At 53.8% G+C, this 12,795-nt stretch overlaps 3 protein-coding genes across 3 annotated transcripts; 2 read left to right on the top strand and 1 right to left on the bottom strand.

Annotated features, from left to right (window-relative positions):
* The first annotated feature begins 1,147 nt into the window (after positions 1-1,147).
* HER10_EVM0013434 (uncharacterized protein) lies at positions 1,148-4,545 on the top strand. Its single transcript, XM_035482791.1, has 2 exons — positions 1,148-2,006; positions 2,060-4,545. The coding sequence occupies exons 1-2, from the start codon at positions 1,514-1,516 to the stop codon at positions 4,333-4,335; spliced, it is 2,769 nt and encodes a 922-aa protein (XP_035330324.1). The 5' UTR covers positions 1,148-1,513; the 3' UTR covers positions 4,336-4,545.
* Positions 4,546-6,184: 1,639 nt separating this feature from the next.
* HER10_EVM0002659 (uncharacterized protein) lies at positions 6,185-9,829 on the top strand. The gene is made up of 2 exons (XM_035472361.1): positions 6,185-7,795; positions 7,860-9,829. Exons 1-2 carry the CDS (start codon positions 7,290-7,292, stop codon positions 9,634-9,636), a joined length of 2,283 nt encoding a protein of 760 aa, XP_035329010.1. The 5' UTR covers positions 6,185-7,289; the 3' UTR covers positions 9,637-9,829.
* An 831-nt stretch (positions 9,830-10,660) lies between these two features.
* Positions 10,661-12,687, bottom strand: HER10_EVM0009640 (glyceraldehyde-3-phosphate dehydrogenase). Its single transcript, XM_035479122.1, has 3 exons — positions 12,058-12,687; positions 11,163-11,847; positions 10,661-11,105 (listed from the first exon to the last, which is right to left on the bottom strand). The coding sequence occupies exons 1-3, from the start codon at positions 12,184-12,186 to the stop codon at positions 10,903-10,905; spliced, it is 1,017 nt and encodes a 338-aa protein (XP_035329885.1). The 5' UTR covers positions 12,187-12,687; the 3' UTR covers positions 10,661-10,902.
* Between the last annotated feature and the right edge of the window lie 108 nt (positions 12,688-12,795).

Below are 12,795 nucleotides of genomic sequence, written 5' to 3'. Positions count from 1 at the left end.
TGGCCCCCGGAAAAGCAAGCGTGGGTGCCATCCTAGCTCGGAGTCCTGCCGGCAAACGACCACACCCCACCCACCACACCTTGGTAATCGTTCCTTCCATCTGAGCAATCTCTAGTGTAAGGTTTTGCGGGCAGGCCAGGGTACTTCCAGCTTGATTATCACAACCCGCGAAAGCCGACCGAGAATAGGCAAGGTATCGTCTGTGTAAGTCTACCTTATGTTCGAATGGAGTATTCCGATAAGCAGACGTATTGATGACATACTTAGCTGGGAAGAAAGTACTCATAGCTCTGCTTGAGGGCATCCGCAGCACTGTACATAGGTGTATTCGTGGTATCTTACCCAAGCCATCGGATATGACAGCGGCCATGATTCATTCCTCGCTAATGGTCAGTCTAACAGATGAACCCCAGGCCGAAACCACGAACATCTTGGCCCTCCAATTAAATGTGCGACGCGGTTTCCAGCGAGCCCGTAAGCCTGTGACTCGTGAGGCCAGCTCAGCGTCAAACACCCTGGAGTTGTGTGAAAAGGGGGCAAACCTGGAACCTAATGCTCTGTAAGCTGGGTTGCAGCAACTGCACGCACTGCATAACATCGAACGCATGTAGCAGCCATTGGATGTTTGTTTAAGTCTCTCTCTCTCTGAATTGTCTGTGATTCCCTGCAAGTTCTTCGACAGAATTCCATCACATCCAGTCCTTTCCGCTCTCCACCCAAATCCTGACGCCAGCATTGAGCAGTTCCGCCTACGGTACTAAGTGAAGTTCACACCGAGCGCAGAATACCTACTTCGGCCGACCTTGCTGGAAAAACGGTCTGATAAGCCTTGCATATCTAGCACAAGTGCGTTCCATCACCTATGTTAATTACTGCGTACACTACCTTGATGTGCGTGCGTCCTCACTGGCAGGGAACATTACTTCCCCCAACCCACCTCCCCTCTCCAAATGCTGGACTTCCCAGGTTATCAGGCCAGTGTAATTAAGCTAACCCCGACCCGTTCCAACCACGCGATCTGCGTGGGGCGCGATTTCAGCACGCGACGGCACTGACCGCCCAACTGAAGGAGGTGCTTTGGAACAGGGATTTAAATATTAAAACAGGAGAAGGAGAAAAACCACTTGAGAAAAAAGACTTGCCCTTAAATAGATGCTGGCAACTCGGGTCACTGTCTGTACCTTCCTTTTGAACCTCGACCTCAAAAGCTTTCCTATTATCAATAAGACCCCTAGGCGAGCCGACGTAATCGATGGTGACGCGCTCCTTCCCGTCATAGGGTTTCCCTCTTAAACCTCTGGGCATCTCACCCCACCTGGCATCTTGCAAACAAAGACCCTTACGTTCCTTGCCTCACCCGCCTGCCACCTGCGTACACGCAAACACTTTTCCTACCTGCCTTCCTACTTACTTATGCGCACCCCTTCAACGCACCTTCAACGCACTGTTCGAGTATGCGGCCTGGACATGATCTCACGTGCAAAGGAGATGACAAACATAGATTGACCTTCGAATGAGAGTCCACACTTCGCCCACCACAACCATGTCGCCGGCATCCTTTCGACGTCCCGAAGACAGCGGCCATTACAGTAGTCGCTACGACTACAACGATCGCAGGGATGGCGAAAGAGACCGCCTAGGCCGTGATTCTCGATATTACCGTCGCTCCCGATCACGATCCCGTTCGGGGTCTCGGTCATCACGATCCATGTCGCTATCCCGCTCAAGTTCGCCAGACAGGCGGACCAGAGAGAGAAAAAGAGACAGAAGCTGGGATAGAGATCGGGACCGGGGAAGGGAAAGAGACAGGGACAGAGACAGGATGAAGGATCTTGACCGCGACCATCCGAGAACACAAACAGACTTGTTCAGGCCACCGCCGTCCACCGCTTCACGAGCTACCATCCCTCCTCCTCGTGGCCCGCCCACAAGGACGTTTTCCTCGCCAGTCATGAGCAAGTCGGGCATTTCAATAGATACCCGATCCGACCGTGGGTCAGAACAATGTAAGAGTAGAACGTCCTTCACTTTAAAGCGCCGATACTAACCGTTGCATCAGCACCATGGAAACCCTCAGCGCCATCGACGACACCAGCACATTCAGCACCACCAACCCCTCGATCCGCGAACGATACAACAGCAACGGTCAAGATCACCGCATCTTTACGACAACTGACTCGGCGAAGTAACGAACAAGGTGCAATTCGGTTGCGGAAAGATGTAGTTGAGGCGCGTGCCAAAGCTCGGGAGAAAGAGCATGCTCAATCGCACGCCAAATATGCCGAATTTCCCTCCTTGAAAGACTACCATCGAAAGCTTGAGAAGAAAGACATCGACGACCTAAATAGTTTGGGGAAGGAGATGAAGGATGCGGACCAACAGTGGCAGGCTTCGGCAGAGGCATTTGCTGCTACTCTGCTTCAAGCTTTTACTGAGCTGCAGCAGAAAGACAAAGATCGCCGCCTCGTTGCTCCTAGTGCTCCGGACGGACTTGAGGCACGGCTCACCTCACGCCTCGATGCGCTCGAGAACCAACATAAAGAAGCATCTGCGAAGCAGCAGAAACAGATGGAGGAACTTCGTAAAAACCTTTCGCTTGAGAGTGCCAAGCGAAAGGCTCTTGGCGTCGAGAACGAGACGCTGAAGAAGAAGGTTCAAGAGCTGCAGGGCCATTATCAGTCTCTGAGTTCCAGGGCCGATGATCACGACACATCCATCAAGCAGCTGCAAGAGCCAAAGCCGGATGTCGTGCCGCCTCGTGCACCTCCAAAAGAGAAGGGCACAACATCGGAGGACATGGAGGCAATCAAGACGCTCATGGCCCAGCACGAAGACCTACTAAGCTTCTTAAAGCTTCAAGTATCGGAGCACGACAACAAGCTCGGTGAGATGGATATCGACCTCATTAGCGACAGTTGTGGTGCTATTGCGACAACGCTGCCGAGATTGGAACAGAATGTCAAGAAGGCTGCCGATGATGTGATTACGCTTCAGTCAAACCATAGGATGCTCGGACTGGATGCAGAAGTCATTCGATCTAGTGTGCAGCAGTTGCGGTCTGACATGCAGCGAGACATTCAGCAGCAACGTTCCGATATCGATAAGATCCAGGCAGGTACTGAGCAGCTCGGATCCGAGACTGCCCAATTGAAGTCCGGAGTAGAGTCCCTCAGAACTCAAATGAAGTCGGAAACAGAGTGCTTTAAGAAAGACGCTCTCGCAATCAAGTCTGACATTGAGCACCTGAAGACGGAAACCCAGCAGCTCAGATCCGACACGGACCACGTCAAGAAAGATGTTCAGAAATTTGATTGTGTCGTTAACCACATCAAGACAGAGGCTCAGCAATTAAAATCGGAAATGACGCAGCTGCAGTCGGGCATGGAGAAACTTGCTTCGGATATACCACGCCCACCAGACGGCGACAAGTTCCTGGCGGTCAGAACCTTTACATCGATGAACACCACTGTTTTCAAGACATTTAGCACTTGGATCGAGGACGTAAAGAAGCGAGTCGACATCGTAGAGCGCCAAATGCTACCGCTGCGGACGGACGCGTCTGCCTGGACTCAAGTAAAGACGCTCGAGAAAGGATCAGACCAGAAGTCGAGTCGTAGTACAGAAACCAGCCGCCTGTCGACCCCAAGTAATGACTTCAAGGTCGATCAGTACGAGGGCAAGTTGAAGGACTACGAAACACGGATCAAGGTGCTCGAGGCTGTCTCGAGGCAGAGTCCATGTCGTTTGGAACATGATGCTTCAGAGCCAACCAAGACTGCGGATGCACCGACTAAAACGCGTGCAGCCGATGATTCGGCTTCAATCAAAATCACAATCGACGCATTGAAGGAGCAGCTGTCAATGATCGATCAGAGCATCAAGGCAATCTCTGAGTCAACGAAGTTAACAAGCGAAAGCCAGGCCAGGGATTCTCAAAGAATCCAGGTACTAGAAAGCCAGGCATACGAATTCCGGGCGGATCACCAGCGCTTGAGCGAGTTTGAGCAACGATTCGCGACGACAGAGGAGAAGGTGAAGACTTCAGAGGACAGGATGGACTTTGTGCAACACAACATCATGAATGTGGACGCGCAAATCAACAACTTGACGACGGAGGCCCTTTACCAGGCCATTCTGCAGCACATTGACAGATACCATCCAACGGAAGCCGCAGTTGGACCCAAAATCGATCAGATGGCCAGGCAGGTGGCAGCCTACGAGCAGAGACTGCTCTTCTTGGAGAGGCAGGTGACGTTGAACGATGAGCCTGCGAATAAGAAACGGAGACTGAGCTCTCAGTATGGGCCGCTAGCAGTGACCAATGGAGGGCACTGAGGAGACAGAAAGGGAGTTGATGCATCACGCATTTTGAGTTCAGCAAGATACCAGGGAAGGCGGCGCAATGGATCCTGTTACGATACCAAGGTTGTACTCTTCGCATGGACAGAAGAGAGCTACCTTCATAAGTAGTGGCCTACCTCATCTTCGGCTAACAACCAAGCTTTGGTAACTTGCCTAGAGAAACGTCTCCAGATTAGATAGAGACTAGGTACGCCAATGGCAGATGCCTATATTGCAACTACTTGGGTTGTTATATTAACCGCTGTGATGATGCAATATCTGTCAACAGGGTGAACGCCTCTGTTGGAAACCCGTTCTGTGTGGCGGCGCTAGGTTGTCTTTGTTAAGAAATTCTAAACCGCTTATACTAAGAATGCGTGGGCTCCCGGGTGTAGAATGATCCGGGCAAAGCCACAACGAAGCACATTGTCTACTCGATGAGCAAGGTACACTTATATAAAGGTCGGCAGTCTTCGTAGACACCTGCAGCTTGGTGAAACGGCGAAACAAACAAGTTGACAAGACAATGCATGCCCCAAATCGCGACAAATTGGCTTCCCCGAGTGGAGGTCACAATAAGTTGAACCACAAGAACTTGTCGGACTTTTTCTCCGGCCCAGCCTAGGTAGCCCTCCACCTTGCCGTGAAAGATAGAGGCACGTTGGATAAGCGCGGCGCCTCAGAGCTACGTGAGCACCTTAGATAGGCTTAGGTTGCGACATAAGGTAGGTGGTCGAGATTCCCACTGCTGAGTCCGCCAGCAAGTGGTCCCGCTTGAGATGGAAGGCGGGCCACAGGGCAGGCAGACGCCCATTGTTCCTGCTGCGTAGCGCCATAGACTCAAGGCTTGATGACATAAGCATAGGAAGTTGAATGGCACGGGTACCTGACCAGATCATTCCAGCCCTTTATTAGGGTATTAGAAGTTTAGAACTAAGGAAGGTTCGTATTTCGTCCCGCGCAACTGGGTGGGTGCGGATGTTGGCTCAAGCCTCAAGTTGGGATCCCGTTCCCTCAGAAAGTGAGCATTGAGTAAGCACGCGCCGTACCCAATTCCCCGGCGGGGGTATTCACGGTTCACCTAGGTGAGGTAAGGGTAGGCACGTAGGTAAGCATGGTAAGGTACTCCGTAAAGTAAGGTATCTGTGAGGGTAAACCAGATCGCCAGAATGTCGCACTTTCAATTCCTGTCCTGGTTGGCGCACTGGACACCACCACCCCAGATGCCGTCTCGCATCATCTGCGTCCAGCGGTTGCCATCCGGGCCCGTCATTGGCCTGAATTCGCCGCGAGATAGCGCGTGTCTCTTTACCTTGCTTGCCTTCTTTGCCAATCCTGCCTATTTCCTTCCCTGCTAGAGTGTGTCTTTACCTGAATTGCCGTGCTTCTGACCTCCATCCCACTTGTGAGTGCCTTCCATGTTAGGTTGCCTGTCGTACCTACAGAGCTACGCCATACGGTGAATGTGAGGTACCTAAGCACATAAGGTACCTGAGATGAAGGCTTAACCCATCCATCCATCCATCCATCCAACTGGGCGCACACCGGTGGAAGTACACTACCAGGTCAGGCTCGGCATCCACCTTTTTCTCCCCTCCCACCCCCCTTTGCACCATCCACCTGGGCAGTCCAGTAAGGTACCTGTGCCAGTCCCCCCACCCAGTCCATTCACTCAGTGTAAGCTGAGCACTGAGGTGAGGTGAGGTGAGGTCCAGTGCCTGCCAGCTACAAGACTCCACGCTAGAGGTAAGGTACAGTGGGCAATGTCCTGGACCTCCCATCCACGTCCAAAATCTACACTACTCGCGAGGTCCCGTCCACCGTCTCTCCAAAAGACCCGCGACCTCGACCCTTTCCAACACCATCTTCCTACCTTGACCCTTGTTCCACCCCGTATCATCGACCTGCGGCACGTCGTCCCGTCCTCAACCCCGTCTGGATCCGGCGCAGGTTGCAACTGAGGTGTCAACTGCTTGCTTACCTTCCTTACCTACCTTACCTTACCTTACCTCACTGTGAAGCACAGGTTGCTCCCTCTGCTCTGCTAGGGGCGACGCTCTTACACTTCATCGCACCGACCCGAACCTCACCTCAACTCGCGTCTTCGATTGACGCAGCTGCACCTCACCTTTGAGCGCCGCGTCGCTACCAGTGAGCTTGGCTTGGCTTCGCTTCCTTTCGCTTCGCATCCCATCCCAACCCATCAAATCATCCCCCCCAGCAGCACGCCACGTCGGGAAATGCGCTGCGGCTCCTCTGACCTCCCGCTCCAGCTGCTGCAAGGGTTGATGTTCGGACGCTGCAATTGCATACACAACTGCCACGACTACGACCACGGTCACGACCCCGACTGCCACCACCACCACCACCACTACCGCACGAACTCTCCGAGCACAACAGCAATCTCGCTCAACGCATAACCCACGTCGCGATCGCCATCGTCGCATCATACCAACATCGCATCCATCGCTCAGAGCTTCATTGACGCCATCTGCTCGCGTGTCTCTCGGTTCCTCTCAAAAAAACACCCCAACCCCGACCGCCTCATCAACATAGGTAGCCCCAGATAAGGGCGGCATCGCACACCCACGTCACGCTATCACGACATATCCTCATCGGCGCCCAAACCGAGTCAACAACACTAGCTTGCCTAATTGTCGGCGCACATTGCCGCCGGCTCAGATCAATACATTCGTGGGCTGCGGAGAGAGCTTTGTGCTCTACTCCGGCGCCCATTCCACCCCCTGCGTCACCCATCGATCTCGCATCGCCTGCCAACCATCGCGGGTCTTTGTTGTTTAACCTCAATCCCGACACTCGCTATCCAACCACAATCCATCCACCACCATCTCACCGCGCCATTCTGCCCTCTTGTCTTGCGCTCCCGACCGCGCATTTTGCGACCCTTGTTTCTACATGCCCCCACGGCATGCAAACACCACCAAACCATGGAAGCAGCGGCGAAAAAGGTCCAACTGCTGGCCCAGCGCATCCTGCCTGATCGACCGCATTCACTGTCCATGAACCCCGACCAGCGCTTTCGAGTTCCTCCCGATCACAGCAAGACCTTTGAAGAGTTCAAGTATCCGGCTCTGCAGTACATGACGCTGTTATCCGACGCGGATCGCGGAATGCTACTCACTCGCGCGTACCATGATATGCGCGAAGAACCACCGATCCCACCCGCCGTCAAAGATTCGAACGCGAAGATGGAAAGAAAGAACGTGACTAAGCTGTCACTGAGTGATTACAAGAACAAACAGAAGAAGGTATCGGATTCTCCTCCCGATTCCGGATCGACGCCGAAAACCGACGTCTCGCGAAAGGAGAGGAACGTGGTAGAGGGTCGGATTGATCGCGAGCCCAAGAGGCCGGACGCATACAGAAACCGGGAGCCGGATGCATCAAGGGACGTCAAGGCGCATAAGGCGCGCGACGGCGCCCACGATGAAAGGTAAACCCTCACGCCCGTCTCCTCCAATGCACTCTACGTCTAGAGGCTGACTGACCCATTCTAGAACGAGCAGACCCGACGCAAGATCCCGAGCAGCGCAGGATAGCAATGATACCCCAGAGAAGAGGAAAAGAATCGCGGATGTGGACGGCGAATTGCGACCTCAGAAACGAGCGAGACCCGAAGCGAGCACACCGCTCGACGAGCGATCGCGGACGCCTCGAGACGATACGCCGAGAAGAAAAGAGATACACCCATCACAAGACAGGACACCACAGAAAGACGGAAAGCTGGGCACAAACTCATCTTCATTACCAAACGGGCGGTCTGCTTTAAAAACAGCCTTTGGCTCAGGCGCGAACAAGTCTCCCATATCCCGTGCGCGAGGAGACTCTATCAATGGCAACAAACCCAGCCCCTCTTCGAGCGGTCGGGCAAGAGCTGATACGGCGTCTTCGAGGTCAGCAGTTCCGCCGTTACTATCTCCACTACACCTACCGAACGAATCCGATTCTCGATCGAAAGAGAAGAGGCGAGACGATCCTCCCGAGCACAATAGGTCGCAGAAATCCTCACGAGCAGAACCACCTCCGCCTATCAAGAGACCGAAATCTCCCTTGAAACTTCCGGAGCTACTTTCCCCGACACTTCCCCCATTGCTCGAGGAGGAATTGGCCCGCATGAAGAACACACCTACGAAAGGCTCCGACGCAAGCCAAAGAACACAACCTCCCGATTCCCCCACAAACGGCAAGAGACCACACGTGGTAGTGAAGGAGGAGGAGGACGACCGAAAGGAGATCAGAGGGAAGGACAAGCCGAAGGAAAAGCCTCGCAGGTTTATGGTGACACTGAAGTACAGCAAAAAGTACACCAAGTCGGTGCAGAGGCTACTAGCCCTGGGACCCCCAAGGAAAGACATCAAGAAGGAGCGGTCAGCGAGCATAGAGCCTCCGCCGCCGCAGGCACGGAAGCGACCGATTACCAGCACCGAGAATGTTGGCGATTCAATAGCGGTGAAGCGACCTCGGACGTCGGAAATCACGAGCTCCAAGCTGAACGCGCCGTCAACACCATCGAAGGGGGGTGCTACATCGATGCCGAGGGTAGCGTCAAGCAACTCGGTCAACACCCCTGGAGATGGTCACAGCCTGACTCCCGCGCCGCCATCATCAGACCGAGACCGGCCGCAGACCAGAGACGATAGCAGAGAAGCGGCGAATCCTCACAGGGTCCAAGCGCTCCGCGACCGCTGGAACCGTTTTAGCAGACTCGGCACCAAGCTGAAGCATGAGCGCGACATATTGCTAGAGCGAAAGCACGGGGACCGCGGCGCTCCCGTGTCGGACTCTGACATCAAGCTTAGCATGATGCTCGGATTGGAGACGGCGATGGCGTTCATGGTCAGCTTCAGAGCGTTGTTCGAGTCAAGGCGGATAGAAAACAAGGCACAAGATCCTAAGCAGTGGAGTAGCATTCTACCGCTTCTGAATGTCATGCGCAACGATGTACGAAAGAGCAAGCCTTTGGAAGCACTGTTTTGGCAGATGCAAGGCGTGATCCACGAGGAGCTCATCAAGTGCTACTGGTCTCTTGACCCGGCGACGCACGCATTGCACATTATTGGCGCAGAAAGAGGTCGATCAAATGTATGGAAATCGGCATACGACTCGGCGGAGCGTGTTGAAGCCTCGGCTATGCGCACCAACATGGGCCCGTGGACGAGTGTGGAGGAAGCCGTATCATCGGCTCTCAAGATTATGCGGCGCTGGGCGCAGGAGGAGGGCGTCTCGTGGCGCGCCGAGGTCACGGTATCAGCCGCCAACGGAACGTTGTCATAGGATGTCGACGACGAGGGCGAGGTGTCGACTCTGGTCGATTCCTCCTTTACTACGGCGGAGAGCTCGTCACCTCCGCGTGACGAGAGCGCCGCGAGCGATTCGGTACACCCACAGACATAAGGATACGGGCATTAGGGCCCTCCTAATGACATGTATTATGAACCAAGTCAACTTTCGTCCTTTTTTCCAACCCCCTACCCCTTTCGACGGATGACGGGGTCGGAGGCTGGGTTGTGGCGAGAATGGCGTTTTCGGTCGAGAAAGTATGGGCAGTAAACCCATCATGTATGAAAAAACACAGTCACCCTGAGTCTCTTGAAGCGAGCACGCACACTTTTCTTCACTTTGTCTGATATCAAGTCCAACTCGACGGCCTTTTCCTTTCTCTTCTCTCTCTTTTCTTTCTCTAGCTTGGCGTTCAAGGGGGATAAATCAGGACTCCGTGTGTCTACGGGCTCTTTATGCGTGTGTGTACATATAAAAGAAGAAGATATCCCTCGGCCGGCTTTCCCCCCTTGCGTATCTTTCGGGCTTGATGTGTTGTGGAAAGTGGAAAGGCAAAGGCTTGGTTTATCCAGGGCATGGAGGGAGGGTAGCACGAAGCGAACGGCGTCGTCTCAATTGCAAAATGGGAGTGGTGGTACCCCAGTCGAGGATTCCTTATACCAAAGGCTCAATTCAAAAGAGGAATCAATATCAATACCAACTCAAACAAAAGCCCTGCGATGCTGTGACATGATAGTAAGAAGCACACCCTTCTTTGAGGACCTTGGTGGAAGCGGCGACGCGAGGAAGGGGGAAACCAAGTTACCAGACGCGGACGTGGAGCGACCCCGCACTGGCAACCCCTCACAACTCAAAAGGGTTGTCACATCTCATACCTACAAGGTAGCTCGCATAGGTAGATAGACCTCATACATGATCTGACACAAAATATGCCATGTCAACTACACGTATCCACGACATGATCTGATCGCTGATTGAAGAATCAAATATTCGAGTTACACTCTGGTCACTTGGCATTGGCATGGACTGTGATGGGTAGGCATAATCTATTTCATAGACGTCATACGGACATGTATTCTGGGAGCGTTTGTTTGTAGGAAAGAAACAACCATAATCCTCCCTGGCCTTTTCGGCCCTCCTTCCTGAAAGACTTGCCCATCTTCATTTTACTGCTTTTGTTTGGTCGTTGGTTTATCATCTCATTAATGGACACTTTTGGTCCTATTTCCCCTCCGCGACAGCCTCATGTGTACCGCACATTTATTTGGAGGCGTCAACCTTGGCAACGTGGGCCAAGAGGTCGAGGACACGGCGGGAGTATCCCCACTCGTTGTCGTACCAGGAGACGAGCTTGACGAAGTTGTCGTTGAGGGAGATACCGGCCTTGGCATCGAAGATGGAGGAGTTGGGGTTGCCGATCATGTCGGTGGAGACGACGTCGTCCTCAGTGTAGGCCAAGACGCCTAGAGATAGTTAGCTTGTGTTTCAGTGATTCTGATGAGTTGAGTTTAATAGCTTACCCTTGAGGGGACCCTCAGCAGCCTCCTTGATGGCGGCCTTGATCTGGTCGTAGCTGGCGCCCTTCTCGATACGGGCAGTCAGGTCAACGACGGAGACGTTGGCGGTGGGGACACGCATGGACATGCCAGTGAGCTTGCCGTTGAGCTCAGGAATGACCTTGCCGACAGCCTTGGCGGCACCAGTGCTGCTGGGAATGATGTTCTGAGCAGCGGTGCGGCCACCACGCCAGTCCTTGGCGGAGGGACCGTCAACGGTCTTCTGGGTGGCAGTGTAGGAGTGGACGGTGGTCATGAGACCCTCAATGATGGTGAACTTGTCGTTGATGACCTTGGCGAGGGGAGCCAAGCAGTTGGTGGTGCAAGAAGCGTTGGAGATAACGTCGGCGCTGCCGTCGTAGGTCTTCTCGTTGACACCCATCACGTACATGGGGGCATCAGCAGAGGGAGCAGAGATGACGACCTTCTTGGCACCGCCCTGAAGATGGGCCTTCGCCTTGTCGATGGTGGTGAAGACACCAGTGGACTCGACGACGTAGTCGGCGCCGGTGTCCTTCCAGGGGATGGCAGCGGGGTCACGCTCAGTGTAGAACTTGACCTTCTTGCCGTTGATGACAAGGTCGTTGCCATCCTGCTGGATGTCGCCGTTGAAGATGCCGTGGGTGGAGTCGTACTTGAGCATGTAGGCCTGTGATGGATTGTCTGTCAGCAAATTTTGTCTCGGCTGTTTCTGCATGATTGGGTCACGTCGTGTCGTTACAACAAGCCCAATCGAAACCTTGGGGCAAAAGAATCGAGAGTGCTAGCTCCGACTCTTTTCCCGTGGATATCGACGAAGCTGGTGTTATCGTGGCAGACGTGATATCATGATAGAGGGGTAAAGTGGGGTGATACTCACAGCGTACTTGGTCTCAATGAAAGGGTCGTTGACGGCAACGATCTCGACCTCGGGGTGCTCGACGGCGTTGCGGAAGACGATACGTCCGATACGACCGAAGCCGTTGATGCCGACCTTGATGGGAGCCATGTTGTCTGATGTGGTTTGTGTTTAGAGTATGTCTGACGGTTGAGAGAGTTAGTTGAGTTTCTTCAGGCGTTGGTGAAGGACGGGCGTTTCCGACGTGTCCAAGGTAGGCGGGGTATTTTTCGCGGTAGCGGGGTGGGGTGATGAAGACGTGAGGTATGTAGAGCTTGAGGGAGCTATCAAGAGCTAGGTCTTACCTTCAAATGGGATCACGTCGGATTGTTCGACGAGGTCAGAGATGGATTGATGTGTAGGAGAGAATTTTCAATGGCAGAAGAAGGAAGGAGGAAGGGACGAAAGAGATGGGAGGTGGTGGAAGGGCGCGCGAGATATAGTAAATTCGGTTGAGGGAAGATGGTGGGGTGGTCCTCCTGTTGGTCGATCCAACGCAAGACCGGCGGCCATGGCAAGAGCAGGCAAGAAGCAGGCAAGAGTGGGAGTGGGAGGTCAATGGAAGGCGGACCTGACGCAAGTTAGGGAAGTACCAGGTACGGCCACTCCGCAGGGGGTCCAATGGGGGGATCCAGACGCCCCGAGAACGGTGAGGTGACTCGGCGATTGAGGGTGGTGAAATGGTGGTGATTGCCCGGTCGACGCCAGGGAATTGGGTGA

The sequence above is a fragment of the Colletotrichum scovillei genome, assembly GCF_011075155.1.
Source record: "Colletotrichum scovillei strain TJNH1 chromosome Unknown Contig00009, whole genome shotgun sequence".
Taxonomy (NCBI): domain Eukaryota; kingdom Fungi; phylum Ascomycota; class Sordariomycetes; order Glomerellales; family Glomerellaceae; genus Colletotrichum; species Colletotrichum scovillei.
The sequence above is the reverse complement of the archived record's forward strand: the minus strand, read 5'-3'. Positions and strand labels throughout refer to the sequence as shown.